The sequence below is a fragment of the Dromiciops gliroides genome, chromosome 6 (genome assembly GCF_019393635.1).
Source record: "Dromiciops gliroides isolate mDroGli1 chromosome 6, mDroGli1.pri, whole genome shotgun sequence".
In the NCBI taxonomy this organism is placed as follows: domain Eukaryota; kingdom Metazoa; phylum Chordata; class Mammalia; order Microbiotheria; family Microbiotheriidae; genus Dromiciops; species Dromiciops gliroides.
Window position 1 is genome coordinate 88117469 of NC_057866.1, and position 25304 is coordinate 88142772.

Consider the following 25304-nt stretch of genomic DNA (forward strand, 5'->3'; position numbering starts at 1 on the left):
GTGGAAAGACTTTGAGGACAGGTACAGCCTAACTAAGCTGGGCTTCACTAGAAGGTTGGCCACCAAGTGGTGAATGTCTTTGGCTGCAGCACCTGGTGGGCACCCAGGAAGATACTGAGATCTCCCCCTTTAAAATGTGCTCCTAGAGGGTAGGAATATTATCTTATTATAGTATGAAAATGTTAATAGTTGTAGCAGCTAATAGCCATACTGGGACAATGTTTTCAACTTTCAGCCTCGGAATTACATGAAGGAAATACATACTTAAATATACTCTACAAGCAGCAAGATGGTTTTCAGCCACATGCGTGACTGATGAAATGCCTCATGGGCATGGAAAAGGGAGAAAGTGTGATGGCACTGTGGATAGAGCAGAAGAATCCCCATACAGAGCCTGGACAAGACCTTTGTGCATATTAGCCAAGGTTTGAAAATTGTGCCTTCCTCTGCTCTTTATGTCAATGTCCACAGAAGCTATGAGGCTGACTTCAGTGTTCCCTGATTTTATCACTGAAGGTACTATTTTCTACCAACTTGGAAACCATCTGCTCCATGATGATCTTCAAGGGCTTCTGTGGCCAAAATATTTATTTCCTGGTGGCCCGCTTCCTGGTGATGGGCCACGTAGGAGACAATATTAGATGGTGTTTTACCATGCCTATAAACCACAACTTTTCTAGCTTACACTCAGTAGGCATAGTGCCTGGCACACAGTAAATGCTTAATTTACTTATTGATGGGTTGTTTGGCCTGTGAGAATCCAGGATCACCTCCATATTACAATGAGATGTTGAAAGATAGAACAGAAGGATACTAATGGAAGACAACTAAAATACTATTTTTCCATGGAAAGGCTTTTTTTCCCTTTGTCATGAAAAGTATTTATTTTTTATTTATAAATAGCCCTATTTAGAAGTCTCATTTATTATACCTTGCCAAACACCTTCCCCATCTGTGTACTGGTGAACTGTACCTTATCTAGAACCTGATCCAACTCATCTACACTGAGCTCTGCAATTCCTCTTATTAGCGATAGGGATAGAGAGCTAACCTGTGATTTCATTCATGTGGGGAGCTCCCAGGTAAGGAAACTCTACCTATGCAGGTTGTCATCACCTCCTCTGTAATTTTTGGTATTGGAGACTTATTTGCGGCATTGTGAGGTTAAGTGACTTACCCTAGGTCATATAGTCAGTATGAGTCAGAGGTGAGGCTTGAACCCCAAGTCTTCATAATTTAGAGGACAACTCTTTATCCACAATTCTAGGCTATCTCTTCTTCTAAGGGTAATGCCTAATGTAGTAGTAGCTAGTAGCTAGTAGCTAGTCCTCCTTTGTCCTTGATTATTAGTTATACAGACTACAGGGACCTTAAACACCCACATTTTTCCATTCCTGCTTTACTAGAAGGAAATGGATATGGGTAGAAGATTCCTACTTCAGAAAGGGAAAGAGGGGATATGTATCCCTCCCTGTAAAGGTTGGTTAAACTTTCAGGTACCTGCTCTCACAAGAAATGGCTGATGCCAACTCCCTTTCCCTCCCTAATCATTACATACAAGATAATATCTGTAAAAGCACTTAGCATAGTGCCTGGCACATAGAAAGTGTTTAATAAATGCTTGTTCCCTTCCTGTTTCCTTGATGCTTAGACTGTGAACATATTAACAAATGAAAGGTCAAAGAAGGGTCTAATTAAGGGAAATATAACCATAGCTGTGGTTATGTAGGAGGAATGATGTGAAGAAGCAGGGAGCTCTGGAGATTGTGTTCCCCTATAAAGGGGAACACAATCATCATTGTGGCACTGGGCTGGGGTGGTAGGTGCCAAATGATAACAAACCTTTCAACTGTTGGGGTTCATGGTATCCATGCTGCCTTCAGACTTTTCAAGATGGTGACCTGACCCTACAAACACCTGTCTTCCCTTTTCTCCCATTTCTTCACTCCTACCAAAGTCACTCTCTCCATGACTATGACCTCCAGCCCTCCAACCTCTCCCTTCTGTTGGGGTCCATTTACTAGCCTCCTACCTACCCAGGCTGGACATCTTTGATTTCCCCATGACCTTGTCCTTCTACCGAACCTGCCTAGTCCAAACTTAAAGAAAGTTATGCGACTGTGTCAATTAGCTTCGTGACACATCCATATCATTTATCCCCAGCGGGCCCTCAGGAGAGCTGCTTATATCTTTTACCCATCTCTGGTTGCCTCACTATCATATTCACCCCAGGGGCTATGCTAAGTCTTTTTTCATTCTTCTAAAGCCTTGATTCTACCCTTCCCTTGATCAATATTAGCAGGTGATTTCACCAACTACTTTACCGGTAGAGGCCAGGTCTTATTCTTTGCAGCCCTTGTAATGCCTGAAGCAGGGCCTGCCACTTAGTAGAGTTCTGCTGAAGTAATCAATGAACAAAATGTAAAATCAAGAGAAATGTGTTCTAATTCTGTCTTCATTAGTAATTCCCCATGTGAGGGGCAGCTAGGTGGCACAGTGGATAGGGCACCAGCCCTGGAGTCGGGAGTACCTGAGTTCAAATCTGGCCTCAGACCCTTGACACTTACTAGCTGTGTGACCCTGGACAAGTCACTTAACCCCAATTGTCTCACCAAAAAAACCCACAAAACAAAACACAGTAATTCCCCATGTGACCTGGAGAGAAGTCACTTGCCCTCTCTGGGTCTCAGTTTGCTCAACTGTAAAATGCAAGGATTGGTCAATATTATCTCTGCAGAGATAATAGGCTAGGTTCAAATCCTGGCATTGTTTGTTTACTACCTGTGCATTTTCTTTGGCAAGTCACTTAAATTATTTGGGCCTCAGTTTCTTTATCAGTCAAAATAAGGTTAGACAAGCCATTCCTCTGATTCTTTCCACTTCTAAGTATGTAATTTCTACAAGGGATCATGGCTTATCTAATTTTCTCTTTCCCTATGGCCTATGTGCTCTGAACATAGTAAGTAACTCATAGATATATTGAATTACTGTAACTGTTCCTCATGGCTTCCAATACCCTCATCATCCAGGATACCCTTTTATGAATATATAACTGAATATATAACTTTTCAATTTTCCTTGTGGTAATTTTATCTATAAATCTATCTATCTATCTATCTATCTATCTACACACATGTATTGTATATGTGCATGTGTAATGTATTTCTGTGTATATGTACATACATGTTATGTGTGTTATACATATGTGCACATATATTTGTAAATATATACCTATGTATATAGATACATATAGATTTACACAGATGTAATAGCCAGCATTGATGCAGAACTTTAATGTTTACAAAGCATTTTACATATATTATTTCACTTGATCCTCACAACCACCATATGAGGTAGATACTATTATTATGAAAGTTTTGCAAATGAGGAAACTGAGGCTGGGAGAGATCCAATGACTTGCCTAGGATCATGTAACTACCAAATGTCTGAGGCAGAATTTGAACTCATTTCTTCCTGACTTCAAGTCTTGTGCCTAACCACTACATTACCTGAATGCCTTGGGCTACATTTTTTTTTTTTTGGTGAGGCAATTGGGGTTAAGTGACTTGTCCAGGGTCACACAGCTAGTAAGTGTCAAGGGTCTGAGGCCGGCTTTGAACTCAGGTTTTCCTGAATCCATGGCCGGTACTCTATCCACTGCACCATCTACCTGCCCCCCTAGGGCTACTTTTGCCCCCGATAAATCAATTCTTTGGTTGTTTCTTTGCTTGCTTGTTTGCTATTGTTTTGTCCAGGCTTGTTCATTTTATCAGTTTGGGAAATTCCTAGCATAAAAGCTCTCTCTACCCAAGTAGTTCATCGACTCAGCTCAAATTTATACCTTTTGGAAAGTTGCCTGGGGAAGTAAGAGGTTACATGACTTGTCTGTGGTTACTCAGCTTGTCAAACGCTGTACTTGAACCTGGATTTTCTAACTCCATGGCCTGCTCTCTAGCCACTAGGCCATGCTGCCCTCAAGATCATTTGTGTTTGTGTACTAGCTTTCACACAAATTTTGTTGTTAATTTTTTCAGCCAACGAGCTTAAACATGGATCTCACTTTTCCAAGGAATACAATTTTATATTTCTGATCACTCATACTTATCCCATCTTAGCCTAGGAATGTGCATAGTCTTAAAACCCAAGACAAAAATGGGTTCATAATTAGATTACGGTTTCTCTACGGAGGATATAAGTGCACTTCAAAGGCCTGCCAAAGTTAGCCAGTGCTTCCCCACAAAAGAACCTGTCAATAAACAGAGATTTAATCCTTTCCCCTATAACTGCCTCTCTACAGTGAAAAGGATTGCCTTGTCAAATCTTTAACTCTTCTAGACTTATATATCAGCAGAACAGCGAAAATGGTGTTATTTGAAGTGTCCCAGCAAACCTTTCTGACCATAAATCTCTCCTCTAACACACCTAAAATTCTACCACTGCTCCTTCCTTCGGGTAAAGACAACAACCGGCCATTTTCATGTAAAGGGACCCATGTAATGCTTATCACCTCAGTAAGAAGTAGTTATTAGAACAGTTAGCCTGAAAGACTCTGAAAGTTATGAAGACTATGTTTTGTGATCAAAAGGGCAGTGTGCAGGGGCGGCTAGGTGGCGCAGTGGATAAAGCACCAGCCCTGGATTCAGGAGTACCTTAGTTCAAATCCAACCCCAGACACTTGACACTTATTATCTGTGTGACTCTGGGCAAGTCACTTAACCCCCATTGCCCCGCAAAAAAAAAAAAAAAAAAAAAAGGCAATGTGCTGGAACCTGGTGTAGGCTTCACTAATTGTATACTTTAGTCATCATTTCTTTTCTCTAGATCTCAGTTTCCTCATTTGTAATATAAAGGGATTGGATGGTTTTTCTAAGTTTCCTTCCAGTTCTATGTCTGATGGGCTCTGAATGGAATATATGTAGAAAGAAAATGTTAATGGGTATAATAATGGACAGGGAAGATCCAGAATAACACAGGGCTAGCTAGGTGAGGGATTTCAAGCAAACTAAAATCATTAAGTATCTTGTAGATGGGAGGGAATTAAGAGTTCCTGAAGACAGGCAGGCTTTCCCCTTTTGCAGCTCAGCCTAAAATAAGGCTGACTTGGTATAGAGGAAAAGGGCTAAGCTTAGAGTCAGGAGCCTGGGTTTGTAGCTTAGCTATAGTACTGGCTAATGATGTGACCACAAGCAAGTTAGGTTTTTGTTCTTTGGTTCTGTTGTTGTTTTATTGAGACTTGTCTGTTCCTTTAATTGCCTATTTACTCATTTAATTCAGTTTATTTTTTAACATTTAAAATTTTTAAAAATTCCAAATTCTTTCCCTCCTTCTTTCCCTTCCTCTCTCTCTCTCTTTTTTTTTTTTTTTTTTTTTGCGGGGCAATGGGGGTTAAGTGACTTGCCCAGGGTCACACAGCTAGTAAGTGTGAAGTGTCTGAGGCCGGATTTGAACTCAGGTACTCCTGAATCCAGGGCCAGTGCTTTTATCCACTGCGCCACCTAGCTGCCCCGCCTTCCTCTCTTCTTGAGAAAGCAAACAATTTGATATAGATTATACATACACAGTCACGCAAAACATAGTTCCATATTAGCCATGCTGGCAAGTTATTTGGGGTTTTTTTTGGCCTATAAATCAGAAAAAAATAATACTTGCTCTACCAACCTCACAGGGTTATCATGAGGAAAATTCTTTGGAAACCTTAAAATGCTTTGAAACAGGAAAGATCATTGTTGTTATTATACAAGTTGTCATTACAAGATGGAGTCTTGCATCTAACTCAGCTCTATTAGGATAGACGTTCATGGAGAAGCTGAGAAACTACGTTGGGGGGGGGCAGCGGGGGTTAAGTGACTTGCCCAGGGTCACACAGCTAGTAAGTGTCAAGTATCTGAGGCCGGATTTGAACTCAGGTCTTCCTGAATCCAGGGCTGGTGCTTTATCCACTGCACCACCTAGCTGCTCCCTGGGAAACTACATTTTAACTAAGCAACAACAAAAAGAATGCAAGTTTACCAGTTATCAAGGCTCCTGTTGGATCTACCTGCATCCTTGTTTGATAAATTCTAAGTCTTGATTTTGGCTTTAACTCATTGTGACTTTGGATAAGTTACTTCCCTGCTCTTGGCTTCAGTTGCTTGGTCTATGTAATGAAGGGTTAACTGTAGCAGGTGCTTCTAGTGCTTAAAGGTAAAGTCTAAATTACAAGGTCCCTTTCAGTTCTAGCTTTCTAAGAGAGAAGGATGTGAATGTCTCTCCTTTCTCCTGGAGTACTTGGGGCCCTGTACTTTACCTGTAGTGATGTCACTGTAGATAGGTCTTTGAGTTTTCCTTCTTCATCTTTTAAGTTATACCCTTCAGGCCTCTTATCACGTTCGGTAACCTTCCATAATTTGATAGTTTTATCTGAAAAAAAAATCATTAACATCAGCACTTGAATCTTTCACTTTTATTAATTATCTTTTAACATTTTAGGATAATGTATTTAGAGCTAGAAGGGGCTAGAGAGATCATTGAATCTAACCCTCTTATTTTAAAGACAAGGAAACAAAGGCTACTCCAGGTAAATGACATGCCCCAAGTTGTATAGGTTGTACACTAAGATTTAAACCTAGGTACTCTGACACCAACTCTGGCATCCTTTCCCCAGTACAATTATGGATGTCACTATTTCTCAGTTGGTTTCATGATGTCTCCATGAAAGGGGTATCCTGAAGTCAATCATATTATTTATTTCATCTATTAAATAATATCTTATTTTCAATACATAAAGTCTTATGATTTTATTGGCCTAAGGGCTCCCCTCACCAATGAAGATCATAACTACATTGGTAGATGATTTCATAAATTTCTGAGGACCAGACCATTCCTCTCCTGACGGCCAAGCTCTTTGGTGATGAGCTCTTCCACATTCAAAATAGACTGTTCCTGAGCCGTATTCAAAGTTTTTCCGTCTTAGAGGGTCTGTAGAACTTCCACTGTGCTAGCATAGCTTTTGTGAATCTGGAGCCCTACTTCCCATAGGACAAATTTCATGGTAGTTACCAAAACCAACTGGCTTTATTCACTTTACATAATGTCTTCTCTGTTAATTCAATCTTTTCAAATTTTGTATGTTACGATTAACTTCTATACAAGCTATTCCTAGTGATACCTACAAGGGCTTTTTTGTAGGTGTGGCAATCAGGTCTGGATGAGGGAACTCTCCGTGTAGAGCATAGGGAAATATTGCATTGGTAGGGTATGATGACCAGCCAAGAGGCGATAAGGATAATCCTTCTGCTAATACCGCCTTGGCCTTCCAGCCCCTCTCCCAATGTGATGTCAAGTTCTGAAGGTCAAGGATTATTACATTTTTTGTCTTTCTATCCCAGCCCCCTGTATAGTGTTTGGGTAACTCTGAATATGTCTATCTCTACTATATCACATTATCTCTGACAAATGCAGAAGCATCAACATAGGAAATAATTCATTTACTAATTACTGGTGGATATTGGGGGGTGGACGGACTGCACACTAATCACAGAATCAGATTCAATGGAACATTGCAGGCTATGAAGAGAGGGGGGAAATAAGGGAACAGGCTGACAGTTTGCACGCCTGCTCCCTGGGTCTTACCATTTGTGGACAAGAGAGAATGAGCTGCATTCTGCTGGGGGAGCCATTTAATCTTGTTAATTTTCTCTTCTATCTCCAAGCTCTTCAAATAATCAAACTCCGGCTCATGGCTCTGGAAAGTGCTGTAAACATTGTATTCGCCCTGGCTGTGAGGCTCATTCTTACTCTGAGGAGAAGGAAACACCAGAAAAATAAAGCATCTCTGAGGGCATCATGACAAGTAGGCATTCTGGGACTTGGGTCCATGAGAAGTTATCATCACAAAGCATTAGCCCATATCTGGCATATAGTAAGCACTTAATGCTGGTTGACTGACTGATTGCATCCCCAAAGCTTAGCTCGTTGCATGACACTTAGTAAGTGTTTAATAAATACCTGTTGACTGACTGACCATTTAAAATCACACTGATACTTAAATGACAGCCAAAATTTGAACCCAGGTCTTCTCACTAAATCTAGTATACCTTTCCATTACACCAACATTTTAAACTATATTTGTCATGCCTGGTTATAGGAGTTTAAAAACAAAGCAAAATTTATTGAATGAACTTTCATGCCAGATTTTAAATTTGATAGAACCCCAAAGGATCCAACACCTATGATAGGAAGTTCTTTCATGGAAGTTTGAAAGTATATGCAGAAACTGTAAATTAGTCCATGGGAATCACCCCAAATGTACAGATAAACTAAATTCTGAGTTGAAAAAGCAATATACTTGTTTTTTCCCATGAGTTGAAAAATAGTGGCTTCCAAAAGATCACTGAATTAATTGAATAGCCTCAAGAGAGTGCACATGGATCAGAAGGAGTGGGTTTGAAGTACTATTCCTTCCTGTGGCACAACAGAATGTGCGCTGAGGTAAAAGGCAGGAGAATTGATTTCTAGTTCTCACTCTGGAGATGTGTACGACTTTTGGTTAGTCATTTAACCTCTATGAGTTTCCTCTGAAAAACAAGGGGATTGCACTCAGTGATGTTTAAGATGTCTTCTAGATTCCATTTTCTAGAAGATTTACAAAGATACAGTGGGAAAGCCCTGCCAACTATTTTTCCCCATCTATTTCACACTATACTTGAAACTTCATTATGACAGTGAAAGCACAAATGGAGAATGAGGTCCTTTTTGACTTGAGGATCGAAATTCCCAGGATGAGGTCTAAAGTAGTCCTGTCTCATTCTGATTTCTCCCTGAATGCAGCATGCATAATTGGCTCTATGGTAAATACTGTTACAGAGATGTTTCAGTGTCATATCAAATATCATCCATGTCCTAGCCTGTCTTACTTGGCTGACAAGCAATCATGATGACTGGAAAAGAGCAAAATTATCATTATCCTCACTGGCAAATAACTCCCCTTTAGAAAATGCAATCCATGTGTGTTCTAAGGTAGATGCAGAAACCATCCTGTCTGTAAATTGACAGAAAAGCTGCCCTAGAAAAGTTAAAATTAGAATGCAAAGAGAATGGATCCAATGAATATTAGAGGTGGGAGGAACCTTAGAATATAGAAGGTCAGAACTGGATTCAAGGTCATTTAGTACAACCTCTCTATCATATAGCAGATGAAACCAAAGCCCAGGGGAAGGGAAATGACATGCATACCCAAGTAGTTATCAGGTCAATGAGGTTTATTTAATTAAATGCATTCATTTCAATGAGTGTGTTAAAAATAAATCAAAGGGCAGCTAGATGGCGCAGTGGATAGAGCACCGGCCCTGGAGCCAGGAGGACCTGAGTTCAAATCCGGTCTCAGACACTTAACACTTACTAGCTGTGTGACCCTGGGCAAGTCACTTAACCCCAATTGCCTCACTAAAAAAAGAAAGAAAGAAGAAATTAAGGATAAAAAAGTTAATTGTTTTAAAACTTTTGTTGTTCAGTTTTTTCAGTCATGTCTGACCTATGGCACTAGGGTCACATAACTAAGAAATGTGAGAGGAAGAATTTGAGGTTTAAGAAACCCCCAAATTAAGAAAACTGTATTTAAGCCCTAAATCAAGTTTGTTTTCCCTCCTCTTGACCGAGTCTCATGAAACAATCTGCAAGTAAGTAAACCCATATTAAAATTGTCCCATTTCAGTGGAAATGACAGGCTTCTGAGCTACCAGGGATCTTAAAAATCATCAAGATTGACTCCCTTGTTTTACAGATGAAAAAAAATTGAGGCCAAATGAGGGAAAGTGACTTGCCCAAAATCATATAGTAAATCGTGCAGGTAGGATTAGAACCCAGGTCCTGTGACAGACACTTATTCTATCATGCCATAGGTCCCCTACTAGGAGGCTTTAACATATTAATATTAACATATTAATAAGGCCTTCCCTAAGTACCCTACTTCCTATTATAGAGATTAAGGTAGATAGTGGAAGTTGCCTCATGATTTCCTTTTATACAAAGGAGAAATAATATTGCACAGACTTTGCTGGGGGGAGGGTTAAATATTTACCATTTATTGGAGAATACAAATCAACCATCTGATATATTCACAGTCTTGTCCTAAACAGGAGTTGAATGAAATACCAAACATGTGGGCAGCAGTAGTCTCCTAGTTTGCTATTTTGTTAGGGTTGAGGTCAAGAATAAGAAGTAGGTTGACACCAGATTCATAGGTTGAATATTAATTGGGCTATTTATTCAAGAATATTTCTCAAGTACCAGACATTGTTCTGGGCACTGGTATAAAAAAGATAAACAAATTACACAGCCCTTGTCATTACGGGAGTTATGATACAATTGAGGACAAGAAATAGGCCATATTTACACGTAAGCGTGATCCAACATAGAACGTTATAAAAACAAAGGCGAGATCTTGACCAAAGCTACTTAAACTGTGGGTTGCATAACTGAATGTGAGGGTAGGGAAAAATTTGGCAACAGTAAAAGCATACTTATTTGGTGCAGCTAGGTGGTGCAGTGGATAAAGTACCAGCCCTGGATTCAGGAGGACTTGAGTTCAAATCCAGCCACAGACACTTGACACTTACTAGCTGTGTGACCCTGGGCAAGTCACTTAACCCTCACTGCCCTGCCCTCCCCCCAAAGTATACCTATTTTATATACCTAAATACCCAGAGTCACATAAAAATTTCTCAGGTGAAAAGGGGTTACAAGTAGAAAAAGTTTAAGAAGCCCTGGTCTAGTCAAAGCACTGTAAGAAATACAGAGAGGAAAAGATCACTTTTGAAAGAGGGTGTCATAGAAAGCTTCCTGGGACAGGTGGTATCTGAGATGGGTCTTAAAGGAAGGAAGGATTTCAACAGGCAGAGAAGAAAATTACGGCTTCCACATCAGGGAAAGCAGTCAGCTGCACTATGTGTGGGTGTAGAAAAGCTGAGACTATCATTTGTGCCAAGTGGCTGATTCAGCACTGGAGTGGTGGAGATCAGAGGGGCTATTTTAGTTAGGTTATAGTACACTGCTGTTGTGGTGAGCAGTGTGGGAAGGTGCAATCTGGGATATATAAGCATGAGGAAGGGCCTGGTACCAGGGCCAGTGGATTTAACTAAACTGGCCCATTTGAGTATCATTAAGCAGTTATGTTTGGCCATGGAGGCAAAGACAGACCCTGGCGAGACTCCAGAGCATGGGAAAAGTACTGATACATTGGCTGAGTTTTCCAAGGAGAAATACCTCTGAATGGGTCTATGTGAGTGTCCCATCCCTAATAGGGGACACAGTGGATGGAGTTAGCTTTGGAGCCAAGAAGACCTTGATTCTGGTCACATCTCTGATATACACAGGCTGTGTGAACCTGGGGAAGACAGTCAACTTTCCAATCCCTGCCCCATCTCAGGAAACTCTTGAGACATTAAGTTTCAGAGAAGGTACTGGTCTGCAATTAGAGAGGGAATTTACTGTGAAATCACAGGCCCTGTTCCTAACTCCTTCCCTGGTATAGCAGACCAGAGGGAAAGCACTAGGGAAGAATGCACATTGTGTTATCTCCCTTCCCTGGGTGTCTGTTGTCTTCTGGTAGTACTTCAAGCCATTCCCAAGGGGTCAGTGTTGTGGTAAAGGCTAAATCTGTTATGGACATTCAGAAATAACTGGTTTGATTCAGGCTAACAGCAATGGCACTTAGTTGCTGTCTCTTCACCCTAAGGATATGTTTGGGGGACCAGATATATCACCCCACAACAGACAGGAAAAAAACATATGCCAAGCTCCGTTCTCAATCCTTTTTTTTCTTTAATTCTTTTCTCAATCCTTTTGTTTACCAAGTTTACCATTTTTCACTTTGTTTTTAGTTTGTTCTTATTTATTTAATTTTTTATTGTATTTATGTATTTATCTAATTATATATTATTCACATAATTATTTATATATTTATTTATTATAAAACAACTGAGGCCAATTTCGGCAGAGCCATAATTTGACCCCAGGACTTCTGATTTCACTACCCCAATCTTGCCTCACCCCAAAAGTAGGGAATGGGAGGTATTAGTATCCCTGATTTAGAGTCAGAAAAATTGTGGCAGAGAAAGTGAAAGGAGCTTGACTAAGTCACAAGTGCAGTGGAACCAGGGCTTTAGGAAAGGAATGTTGTCCAGAAGCCCACAGGCCACTTTGTGTGACAAACAGAATCAGATGGGGTATTTCCTACATGCACTCCCCCTCCCACCCCAATTTAAATCCCCAATACGTGCCCAGGTCCCGAGCTCCATACCTCTGGTTCCCTTTGGAATATGACAACCCGGCCCCCCTTGTCCCCGGTAGCCAGCAGTTCTCCCGTGTGGTTGAACTCGACTGTAGAAATAATATCAGCTGTGGATAGGAAAACAAACAAGAAATCCCTTGATTAAAAATGGTGACGTGGTACCTTCAAGGTCCCTACCTGGTTTTCTTTCTCCTTCCCAAGCCCTTTTCACACAGGTGAGGGTTGTGTGAGTCTCCGGGCCTGCACATGCTTAGCCCTGAACTGGGCCACAGTTTGGCCTTGGTGATAAAGTGCCCACGTCTCTGGTGCTTTCATGAGCTTTCCTCACTGCAGCTGTGAGGTGGGCCAGTCACGAATAGAGTGACCTTCCCTCCTTTCCCCCCTACTCGTGAGGAACCTGAAGGTCAGAGAGGCAAAATGATCCTTTTGTCCTAAGACCAGGGGAATGTGGTATCGAGTTTGCCAAGATGGCAGTAAGACATTGTGATTCCCTGTGCAGATCCGGAGGGTGAGGTGGGGAGATGTCGGACACTTAGGACATTTAGAAGGCTTCAGAAGTGGCTGAATCACCAGTCCTGAAGAGTTTTGGCTGGGCTTGATAACTGTACCGGAATGGCAATCAGGCAGAATAGGGTTTCGGCCTTTTGCCTGCCCCCCAAGGCACAGAGCTAGGAGCCACTGGGGAGGAGGAGAGAGAGTGCACAGTATCAAGGAATTATATTTCCCTTAATATACAGAATTTCCCACAATCAAACCCATCTAAAAATGAAGCAGGTTTCTTTTGGAAAACAGTGAAAATCCCATTCTAGAAGCATTTCAATCAGGTGCTACTTGTTGGGAATTTTTTTTTAGCTAGTTGGTATTAAAGTTTACAAAGTGCTTTACAGATATACCCACAAGAACCCCAGGAGGTGGGTGTATTACTATTACCCACTATTTTACAGTTAAGGAAACTGAGGTAAACAGAGGTTTATGTGACTTATCCAAGGTCATACAGCTAATAAGTGTGAGGCAGCATTTGAACTTAAGTCTCACTGATTCCAGGTCCATTGCACCACCTTGCGATTCATGCAACAGGTATGGGTTGTACTAGATCAAAGCTTCTAAAACTGTGGGTTGCAACCTCATATGGGGCCTTGTAACTGAATATGGGGGTCATGAAAAATTTGGTAACAGTAAAAGGATATGTATACCTATTTTATATACTTATATAGCCAGGGTTGCATAAAAATTTTTCAGGTGAAAACCAAGTGAAAAACGTTTAAGAAACCCTATACTAGATGACTTCTGAGGTCTCTTCCTAGTGTAGGATTCTAAGACGTGGTAGAATAAGCACAAGGCAATGAGATGGCATAGTGGATAGAGTAATGGACCTGGAGTCAGAAAGACTCATCTTTCCAAATTCAAATCTGGCCTCAGACGCTTACTAGCCGTGTGACTGTGGGAAAGTCACTTAACCCTGTTTGCCTCAGTTTCCTCAACTATAAAATGAGCTGGAGAAGGAAATGGTAAACCACTCATTGCCAAGAAAACCCTAAATAGGGTCTTGACTGACACAACTGAATAATAACAACAAAAAAGAATGAGCACAGGAGGTGGTTTGGAGGCCTGGGTTTCATTCCTGGCTCCATCATCTAAAAGCTTTGAAATTTTAGTAAATCATTTCCCTCCTCTACGCCTTAGTTTGTTCTTCTTTAAAATGAGAGATTGGACTAGATAATTATAAGTTGGCTTGGTTCCAAGAAGGCAGAACTGGGGACAATGGGTAAAATCATCAGAGAGGCCGTGACAGATTAGGCTCCAGTCATGGAAAATTACTGTTTAATATCCTACAGTATCCTGCAAATTAGAATTGTCCAAAGTGTAGTGGACAACACTGGGAGGCAGTGGGCTCTTTCTTCTCACTAGAGTGACCATTGGTCAGGAGGAATGCAGAGGGATTACCTGTCATGGAAAACTTAGACTCTATGGACTCTGTGATCCATTCCAGCTCTAAGATGCTCTGATCTCTCAGGCCAGTTCTAAATGTCCTTAATTGTTTTATTATAAGGTATTCAATTATAAATAGCAACCAAAAGGAACATGAAAAATGCCAGATACGAGAGGCACATCATGGGCATAAATCTGACATGGTGCCTTAAGCCATTATCATGGAACCAAACCCATGAGGAAGAGGGGCAGTCAGTCCTAGTCAATCACCCTTTAACTCAGAACTGATGAAAATTATATTTCTAGTCTCTAGGTTCCCTGTCCATGCCCATCAGTTTTCCTCATGGTCTCTAGGTAATTTGGTGTGGAAAGGCCATTAGTCATCCATCTGTCTTTTTCCGACATAGACACACACAGATCACAAACACCATGGACAGTAATACCTTTCAACGCAAATGGTAACAACACTCATACTTCACAGGGAGTTAGAAGAAATCTTTCGGAGTCATCTAGGCCAACCTCCTCGCTGTACAGATGAAGAAACTAAGGCCCAGAGAGCTTCGGTGACCTCCGAGGTTACACGGTAATGAGTGGCAAAGACAGGTTTGAAATGCAGGCCCTCTGGTCCAAATCCAATATCCTTCCACCGTAGAAAACCACAGCACTAATCAAAGATGTTCGTTTTATAGAAAAGTATTTTCTTTTTTTAATTGCTATACAATCCCACAATCTGCCACTGATTTACTATTTAACTGGGCTCTCTTCCCTCCCCGGGTCTTCAGCTTCCTCATTTATATACTGAGGAGGTTAGAACAAATCATCTCTTAGATCCTGTCTAGCTCTAACATTCTATGATTCTACCCATATACACATAACAACAACAACAAGGATGATAATAATAATAACTGGGATTTATCTAGTGCTTTGAAGTTTGTGAAGTGTTTCACAAATATCTCATTTGATCTTCCCAATGATTTGGGGAGTTAGGGGCTATTATCCTCATTTTACAAAAGAGGAAACTGAGGCAAAAGGCAGTTAAGCGGCTTGCCCACCATCACAAAGCTAATAACCAAGGCCAAATTTGAACTCAGGTCTTCCAGGCTCCAGGTCCAGTGCTCTATCCACTATTCCCTAGCTGCCTATTTAATTCAGTCCAATTTATCAAAAAGTTACATATTAAGCATCTACCACTTGCAAGTTCCTATGCCAAGTCCCAGGAATGCAAAGATGAAAAATGACAGTCCCTGTTCTCAGGGAACTTTCAATACAATAGATAAGGATACAAATAGCATGTCAGAGAAAGTGAGAAAGACAAAGAATTGAAAAAAAAATGCTCCAGGGAAACTTGAAGATAGAAAGAGCAATTTTTAGCTGGAAGGTAATATATTCTCATAAGAAACACACACACACACACACACACACACACACACACACACACACACATCTCCATATACATCCATATAGTCACAGCATGGTGGATCCTGGACATGGACTCAGGAAGATTTGACCATGAAATATACTAGCTATAAGGGGCAGCTAGGTGGCACAGTGGATAAAGCACTGGCCCTGGAGTCAGGAGGACCTTAGTTCAAATCTGGCCTCAGACACTTGACACTTACTAGCTGTGTGACCCTGGGCAAGTCACTTAACCCTCATTGCCCTGCCCCCCCCAAAAAAGAGTGGGATTCAAGGATCAAAATGAAGATAAAATTTTTTTCAAACAACCACAAAAAAGTTGGGAGAAGGGTTAAGAAGGACAAGAATTCAAAGGTACACGACTCCTAGAGAAAAACGACTGCACTAAGACAGAGCCATGCTAGGTAAACATAAATCACAGGGACCTCTCTAGGGAGCTCCTAAGGGCCCCTCCACATTGAAGGTGGAGACTTCTGCCCTAGAAATGCAAGCAGTGTGGTAGCCAAGAGAAAGAATAATTAGGCCCCCTTCAGTGGGGACCTAATGGGGCCAGAGAATTTGAATCTTACCATGTGTGAACTCTGTCATGGAAAGGAGTTGGGCACCTGAGAAAACTGCTCCCCTTTTTAGGATATTAATAACAATGATAAGAAATAGGAGGGGGGAGGGGGGCTAGGTGGCACAGTGGATAAAGCACTGGCCCTGGATTCAGGAGGACCTGAGTTCAAATCTGGCCTCAGACACTTAAGACTTACTAGCTTTGTGACCCTGGGTAAGTCACTTAACCCTCATTGCCCCATAAAAAAAGAAAAAATAATAATGATAAGAAATATAATCACAGAACCTCAGAATTAGAAAGGACATCAAAGAACATTGAGTCCAACCCATATTTGAATAAGAAATATAACTGTATCATATCCAGCAAGTGGTCGTTCAGCCCTTTGCATCAAGATCCCCAGTCAGGGGTAATTTACTAACCCTCATTGACCCTGCCCCCCAAAAATTAAAAAATAAAATGTTTTTTTAAAAATTGACTTACACAGGGTCACACAGCTACTAAGTGTCTGAGGTAAGATTTAAACTCAGGTCCTCTTGACTACAGAGCCAGTGCTCTATCTACTGTACCACCTAGCTACTCCTTTTGAAATCCTACCCATCCTTCAAGGCCCAGCTCAGATACTTCCATGAATCTTCCATGATGTGTGTGAGATCTACATGTATGACCTTCGATAACCCACGTAGCTTTCTTGGGCCTTGGTTTCTTCATTTTTGGGGGGGATGGAGGGGGCAATGAAGGTTAAGTGACTTGTCCAGGGTCACATAGGTAGTCTGTGTCAAGTGTCTGAGGCCGAATTTGAACTCAGGTCCTCCTGAATCCATGGCCAGTGCTCTATCCACTGTGCCACCTAGCTGCCCTGGCTTTTAAATGGGAGAATTGAAGCGAGTGGCATCTGGAATCTCTTCTAGTTCTTGATTTATCATCCTATTGTCTATTATTTTATGATTCTCCAACTTCCAAGCCAGAAGGAATTACTATTTTAGGCATTTGATAAGTAATACCTGAATTAGTTTGTGAGTATTCCTTTAGCACAGTCCCTGGCACATAGGAAGCCCTTTGTTGTTGACTCTGAATGAGTGAATGAAGGAATGGCAGAATGGAAATAACAGTAACTTGAATTTAGATATCGTCAGAGTTTGCAAAGTGTGTGGCACATAGGAAATATTTAATAAATGTTTATTGACCGACTGCTTAACAGACATCATCTCATTCGATCCTTACAACAACCCTCAGAAGTAGGTACTGTCCATATAATAATCTTCATTTTACATATGGGAAAACTGAAAGCAAAAATGGTTATGGAGTTTGACCAAGGTCACTCAGCAAGAAATTGGCCAATTCAGACTCTCTTTCTCCTCCTTCAGCCAGTCTACTAGGGGGAGAGAATATAAAGTGCATATACTGACAATACAGGCTATGACTCAGGCTCAACGAAAATCAGAACAAATGTCATTGCTGTGTCTGCTTCCAAACCCTGTGTGTGTCTTGGGTCACGGTTACTGTTAGAGGTACAGCATCGGCTCCCAGGATCAGCGGAAAGCCTTCAGCAGAATCCAAACACCAGGAGGTGTGAAGACGTCCATTATGTGGCTCCTTCTCCTGGCCAGCTCAGGCAATTAAATCATTAATTGCCCCCTTGGGGCCTGGGTAGTGGAAAGAAGGGCAAGGAGCATTTCCCCTTTTCTGGATTTCTCCTGAACCAATGGAAATTTAAATTAATCTATTGTTGACCATGAAATACACACACTATTTGGGCTTTATGTTCTGCTAAAAGTTGGCGCCTAATGATTTCTATGATTTTTTAAAAGTCTGCCCTAGTAAATCTTCAACACAAAAGCATGTAGAGGGAGGAGTCCATATTTCACAATATCCTTCACTGCTCATGAGGCTTCATGTTGACATTCAAAGACCATTGAACGTGGAGCTTCAAACCCAGAAGACCTGTGTTTGAATCCTAGCTATGTGAATGTAAAATTACTTCACTCCCTGAGCCTTACTTTAACCATTGACAAAATGGGAATATTGGAATGACCTACTTTACAGGGTTGTTATGAGGAAAGTCTTTTGCAAATTGTGAAGTTCTTTAGAAATACTAGCTATGGAGGCAGCTAGGTGGCACAGTGGATAAAGCACCGGCCCTGGATTCAGGAAGACCTGAGTTCAAATCCGACCTCAGACAGTTAACACTAGCTGTGTGACCCTGGATGAGTCACTTAATCCTCATTGCCCTGCAAAAAAAAGAAAGAAATACTAGCTACTATAACTATCTATGGACAATATTTAATAATTATAGTTATTTAGTATGAAGAGAAAGGTCAGAGTGTTGGGCCTGGAGTCAGGAATTGGGTCTTAACTTCAGTCAATGAGGAGTGAGTCAATCTGTTTTAGTGCATAGAAATGAATCCTCCCACTCGGAGCTTCCTAAGCTGATGTATTCAAATGTTTTGTCTCCATCTTATTTATTTACCAGTAAAATGTCGTTTTCTCACTACATCTCTCCACGACAGCATACATTGATATAGTGTTTCATTAACATTCAAAGCATTTTTGCATACATTGGAAAATGTTATCTTCCAAATAACTCTGAGACAAGATCTGGTTACCTCTATTTTACAGATAAGGAAACCTGAGGCTGAGAGAAATCTAATAACTCACCCAAGGTCACACAATTTGTAAGTATCATATCTGTGACTAGAATTCTCATAAGGCTCAAAGAATAATAGAAACAGAAGAGACTGCCTTTGCACTTGAGACACTTATATACCACCTTTATCATATGTGTTTTCTATTGCAAAAGGTCACCTGCTAGCTTTTCCTTTATTTCTTAAAAACTGACTTTGTATTGGGGCCAGCATTGGGCTGGGGGGAGAGAAATCACTTTTATTGATCCACTGAATAAATGTTGAAATTACTTGCCAATGAAAACCACCAGATGTAACTGGCCGTCAGGCAAACATTAGTCATGTTTTCTTTTATCTGAGCTCTATCATGGGAACCTTTCCCAATTCCTTTGCTGCTAAATAAGCTCTTCTGGAACATTTGTTCATCCATTCATCAATGCATCAGAAGCAAAATCTATTGTACTAATGCTCCATGAACCAATCTACTGGGTAATAGGACCCACAACAGGTCATGCCAATGGCTAGTTTTCTAGGTTGAGTCAATTTTTCAGGTCATTGAAGCTCAGTCTGTTGTAATAATGGTTCCAGGATCAAGGAGCCAGAAACAAGCAGATCCACCTTCATAAGAGATTGCAATACAAGAAATATTAAGCGTACCAAGCACCGTGCAACAAGGTTCTCACCAGGTAGGTAATGAGTAGGGTGGGCTCCAGGCAATCATCATATCTGATGTCCAGAAATCCAGGTGGGCATTAAAGAAGCACAGGAGTACCAAAGATAAAATTGAAAAGATGATCTATATAGGCTCAGTGTTGAAATGAGTTTGATCTAACCCAACAAACATTTATTAAGGAGTCCTTGTGGCAGAGTTAAGTTTTCTGTTAGGTCAACTTGGTGGTGCAGTGGATAGAGCGCCAGGCCTGGAGTCAGAAAAACTCCTCTTCATGAGTTCAAATCTGGCCCCAGACACTTACTAGCTGTGTGACCCTGGGAAAGTCATTTGGTCTTGTTTGCCTCAGTTTCCTCATCTGTAAAATGAGCTGGAGAAGGAAATGGCAAACCACTCCGAGTATCTCTGCCAAGAAAACCCCAAATGGGGTCATAAAGAGTCAGACATGACTGAAAAATAACTCAACAAGAACAACAACTGAATCTTGTGTACACCACAGGGTGAGACACAAAGTCTGTGGTATAGTGGGAAAAGTTCTGGCTTTGGTGTTAAAGGATGTGAGTTTGAACCCAATCCTACTCCTCAGAATTTGTTTAAGGTTGGGCTACCCAATTCACTTCTCTGGGTGTCAGTTTATCTGCAAAATAAAGACATGGACTGCATAATTGCTAAGGGTCTTCATCTCAGGTATCTCCCAGCTATTGATCCAATGACTCTAAGTATCTAAATGAGGTTCAAATTGTTATGTTAATTTAGAGGGAGGTTTAAAAAAAAATGGGAAACAGAGGCTTCATGGAGGTAAGTTTTAAAGGATAGGAAGAAAATTCAACAGAGAGCAGGGAGGATGGAGTTCCTCCCAAGCCTTGGGAATAGCATGACAAGGCCACAGAGGCAGTAAAGTAGAAGCTTATTCCAGAGGCAGTGAAGAGCCCTTTGCCTAATCAGGGGTCCTTAACTTGGAGCCTGTGAACTTTTTCTTCATATCTTTGGTTAACTATTCAATATCATTGATTTGCAAAAGTTTAGGAAATCATAGACTAGATCCTCGAGAGCACAGAGAGAAGTCATAGTAGGCAAGGCAGGACAAAATGTGGAGGGCTTTGAATACCATGCCAAGGAACATGAACTTTATTCTGTAAACCATAGGGATCCAATGAAGATTGCTGAGCAGAAGAGTGATAGAGCAAGATCACAGATAAACATCATGAAGACAATTATTCTGGTAGCAGAATGAGGCGCATCTCAGAATAAAGACAGAGTGCAGATGGGAGGACTTTAAGAGGTTGGAACCATCCAGGCTGGATGGTATTACTTAAACTAAAGAGGGAGATCAAAGGAACTTGGTACCTGAGCTATATAGACACATACACACATATTTACATGTACATGCATCTGCATGTATATATCTCCATGTATATAAGTATGTGTATACACATATATACATAAACACAAGTGTGTAAATATGGTTTTCTATGCACGTGCGTGTATATGTATACAGGTATATAAACATGTACATATACATATGTATGTATTAATATAAATATATAAGGACATTTCTTTTTCTATATGTACATCTATGTGTGTATATATACACATATTCTTTGTGCATGTATGTATGTAACAACTCTTGCTAGACTGATCTGAGCACCCCAGATTGTGTGGTCTTCTCTTTTTCTTCTTTTATTCCTTTTCCTTTCAATTCAATAAGCATTTATTAAGAACCTAATCTATGAAAGAGACTGGCAACACAATCCTTATACTATGGCTTTCAGTATATACACAGATATCTAAATGTAAGATATATTAAAGAATTATCAGGGTACAAGGGAGAGTATTAGTAACTGGGGGAGTCCAAAGAGCTGATATGAAGGTAGTAATTGAGCTGAATCTTTCCTTCTCATTCCAATGGAGTATAGTTTGATTAAATAAATTCTGATTAGGCTTTCATCCTATGCAAGGAGGGCATGGATTAGGTCAGTCAGTACATCAACAAGCACTTATTAAGCCTAGCCTTCAAGACGTATACATTCTAACAGGGGAAAACAACAAAGAAATAACTAGGTACACATGAAATATATAAAGCATCTAGATGGAAAGTAATCTGAAAAGAAATATACTTTCTAGTAGTTAGAGGGATCAGAGGAAAGCCTCCTGCAGAAAGTGACATTTTAGCTAGGTCTTAAAGGAAGCCAGAGAAATGAAGAGACAGATGTGAGGGGGCAGAGCATCCCGAACGTGGAGGATTGTCGATGCAAAGGCATGGAGATAGAAGATGGAGTGTTAAACTTAAGCAATTTCAAGTAGGTCAGTGTAGCTAAATTGTGGAAAGGTAGAGTATAAGAAAACTTGAAAGTTAGGAAGTAGCCAGGTTGCAAAGAGCTTTAAATAGCAAACACAAGACTTTATATTTAATCCTATAAGTAATACGGAACCTCTGAAGCACTCTAAGCAGGAAGGGTAACATGGTGATTATCTATGCTTTAAAAAAGTCCCCATGGAAGCTGAGTGAAGGACAGATTCAAGTGTAGAGAGAAGACTGGAATCAGGAGAGATTTGAGGTAATGAGAATAGTTAGAAGGTTATTGCAATAGTCTAGGAGAGAGGTGATGAGGACCTGAATTATGGTTGTGGAAGCATAAGGGAAGAGAGGGGGACTTACACAAGAGCTGTGAATGCTATTGTCTGGCAGCAAATTATCTATGTGGGGTGAGTGGAGAGAAGAATCCCCAGGGATACCACTAGGGTACCAAGGATATAAATATGAAAAACAATACAGTTCTGTTCTGAAGCATTATAATCTAATGGGAAGATACAACATGTACCCCTACACACACAAAAAGCATGATACAAGATAGAATGTGATAGAGGCAATGGAGAGATTCCAGCTTGCAATGGTGTGTACCAACATTGAACCGTCAGTTTTATGAAAATGACTCCTACAAAAAAGCAGAGATGAATTTGTTAGGACCCTAATGGAAACCGTTTTAGAATAAACTATATAAATAGTCAAAAGTTACCCTGTCTATTAAAAAATAATAAAGACATTTTAGTTCCTGAAACTTTGCAAACAGGTTCCCCCCTATGTATACCTGGGAAGAATGCTGAGATGACTTTTAAATATTACTTTTTAATGTAATGAAAACAATTTAGTGCAGGAGTCAACACTAAGAATAAATTATGTAAACATTTCAAATGGGCCTACTATTGATTATTTTTAAATGCTGAAGGAAAAATAATTCAATTATCCAAGCTGCCCTAATAATAGCCACTATGTGAAATTGAATATTGGGGCCTTTGGCCATATGGCCAAAGCAATCCATTTCCTGTATGCTAAAAACAATCATAGATCATGACAGTGTAATCAGTAGCAAAATTGGCTTCCTTAATACTTCAAAATAGTCATGCTGTCATGAGCGTGGGGACTCTCTCCACATCTTAGAAGATGTTTTCATGGGTGAAGAGGAATTGAGACCCTGGTGGTCAACCTTTTAGTAATAAGTCTCTCTATCCCAGCTATGCTGGTCCTGGGAAGACAGACCTATTGCTGAATCCATATTCAAAGTCTTTCAAGCTTGTTTGGATCATCTAGAACCCACACTCCGTTGGTGTAGGCTTCAAGGATCCTAATTCACCTCTCAATCATGATGAAAAGCACAACTATAGCCTTTATAAATAGCAGCCAACAAAAATGCATTCCCTAAGAATAATACTCCAATGGATCTGTGGTCACATCAATTTCAATGTTTCTTCCATTAATACAGATGACAATTCTTTTTTGCTTGCCCATCTGGTGTAATTCTTGTCCATATCCTCCCATAAGTTTGCCATGGTGGGCAAGGGGGTGGGGATGAGAGTTCAACTGAAATGCTGGAGACGATCCATGAAATTTAGGAACTATAAGGTAGTTATCTTTGCTACCCTAACAATTCACGTGGCCCAAAAGTAGATCCTCTACTCATACATGAACTTGAGAGAAATAGAAGAGAGACTGGAATAGAAACTTGAACAACTCTATCCTTGGCCGATGCCATGAAGCCAGGTCATTAATGCACTATAATCAGAGCCCACTGGAACACCATAAAATTGTGCAAACAAGATGATGACTGTCTTTTCTGTCTCTCTGTAGGCAGCTCCTTCCACTCTTTAATTGGTAGTGAGAGGGACCTTTTAACATTCATGCTGGTCAGAAAATGATTGTTCGCCATACCTGAGAAGTTGCCAGTGCATTTAAAAGTGGCAAATACCAAGGTAAAATATCCAGTTTTCTGCCCCATACATGCCCTGCCTCTTTTACCTTGCTTTCAGTGTCAAATATCTGAAAGGCTATGATTTAAAAGAGGAAATCATATCTGTTCCACTAGTACAGACATAGCTACAATGGGCAGAAAAAGCTTGAGGCTCAAAACAAAGAGAAAACATCAACAACCAAATAATATGTCAAAAAGTAGAATAGATTGCTTCACGAAGTAGTGAGTTTCTCATCACTGGATATTTTTAAGTATGGGCTGGATATCGGTATCAATAGCAATAACTAACATATGTAGTACTTTAAGGATTGAAAAGCATTTTTCATATGTTCTATCCATTGATTCTTTTTTTGGGGAGGTGCAATGAGGGTTAAGTGTAAAGTGACTTGCCCAGGATCACACAGCTAGTGTCAAGTGTCTGTGGTTGCATTTGAACTTGGGTCCTCCTGAATGCAGGGCTTGTGCTTTATCCACTGCGCCACCTAGCTGACCCCTGTTGATTCTTAAAACCAACAATGTGGTAGCTGCCTACCTTCCTTCAGAGATTACCTTCCACAGATTCCGAATGCCTCTTCATGTACCTAATTATTGACATATTGTCTCCCTTGTGAAAATGTGAGCTTTTAAGGTCAGGGACTGTTTTTGCCTCTTTCCCCCCTCCCCCCCCCCATCCCCACCCTTTAGCACAATGTCTGGTACATAGTAAGTGCTTAATAAATGTTTGTTAATGGATTGAGTGCCAGTCCAGATTAAAAGTAAGGAGAACTGGGTTCTAGTCCCATATTAGTCACACACAAACTTTCTGTATGACTTCCTGAGTCACTTTCCAACTCTGTAACTCAGTTACCTAAGGGGGAAAATGGTGTATTTGGATTCAAGAGTCTCAAGTTCAGGTCTAATGGGTTTCCCTAGCACAGTGCCTAGAAGATAGTAGGCACTTGGTAAGTGACTGCTGACTTGACTGAATTTGGGGGGTGCCTTCCTGCTCTGAGATTCTGTGTCCTATGTTTTAAGATCTCTTCCACCCTTAACAATGCATGGCTCTACATTGCTCCCTGAAATGGGGGTCAGCCAGTGCCTTTCTTACTTTCCTTCCCCAACAGAAGGAATGTTAGAAAAAACTAATAGAATCTGTGTTCTCCTTTTAACTATGCTTTTTAATCTTTTCACATCTAAGTGGATTGGCCGCAGTGCCAGTAAGAATGGATGGCTTGCAAGATTCCCGGCAGGCAGAGTGTGCTTGTCATCACTCATTATCTGGCCCATCCACAGAGGCGTGTGTTCCGCCTGCTGCAGGGCCAATGGTATGTTTATTACCAGAGTTTCCCCGAAAGCACTGAGTATGACCTGCCTTCAAATCCACTTCTGTTTAGATTTTCAAACCAGAGAGAAAGAGACAGAGACAGGGACAGAGAGACAAAGCGATAGAGAGATAAAGAGACAGAGAAGGAGAGAAAAGGAGAAAAAAAGGAGGAAAGGGAAAGAGAAAGTTGAAAGATCCCTGGATCTAAAATCTGTAAATCTAGGTAGTTAATCCTAACTGCCACTGTGTGACCTTGAATAAGTCATCTACCCCTATCTAAGCCCCTGTTTC

At 40.6% G+C, this 25304-nt stretch overlaps 1 protein-coding gene across 5 annotated transcripts in view; it reads right to left on the bottom strand.

Moving 5' to 3' along the window:
* PPP2R2C (protein phosphatase 2 regulatory subunit Bgamma) overlaps positions 1-25304 on the bottom strand; it is a 378716-nt gene that overhangs the window by 80162 nt on the left and 273250 nt on the right. For all 5 annotated transcript variants that reach the window (XM_043972712.1, XM_043972715.1, XM_043972714.1 and 2 more), the window contains 3 exons: positions 12278-12375; positions 7612-7777; positions 6287-6399 (listed from right to left, as the gene is read on the bottom strand). In XM_043972712.1, coding sequence (XP_043828647.1) covers positions 6287-6399; positions 7612-7777; positions 12278-12375 — 377 coding nt within the window. The remainder of the gene's footprint in view (positions 1-6286; positions 6400-7611; positions 7778-12277; positions 12376-25304) is intronic.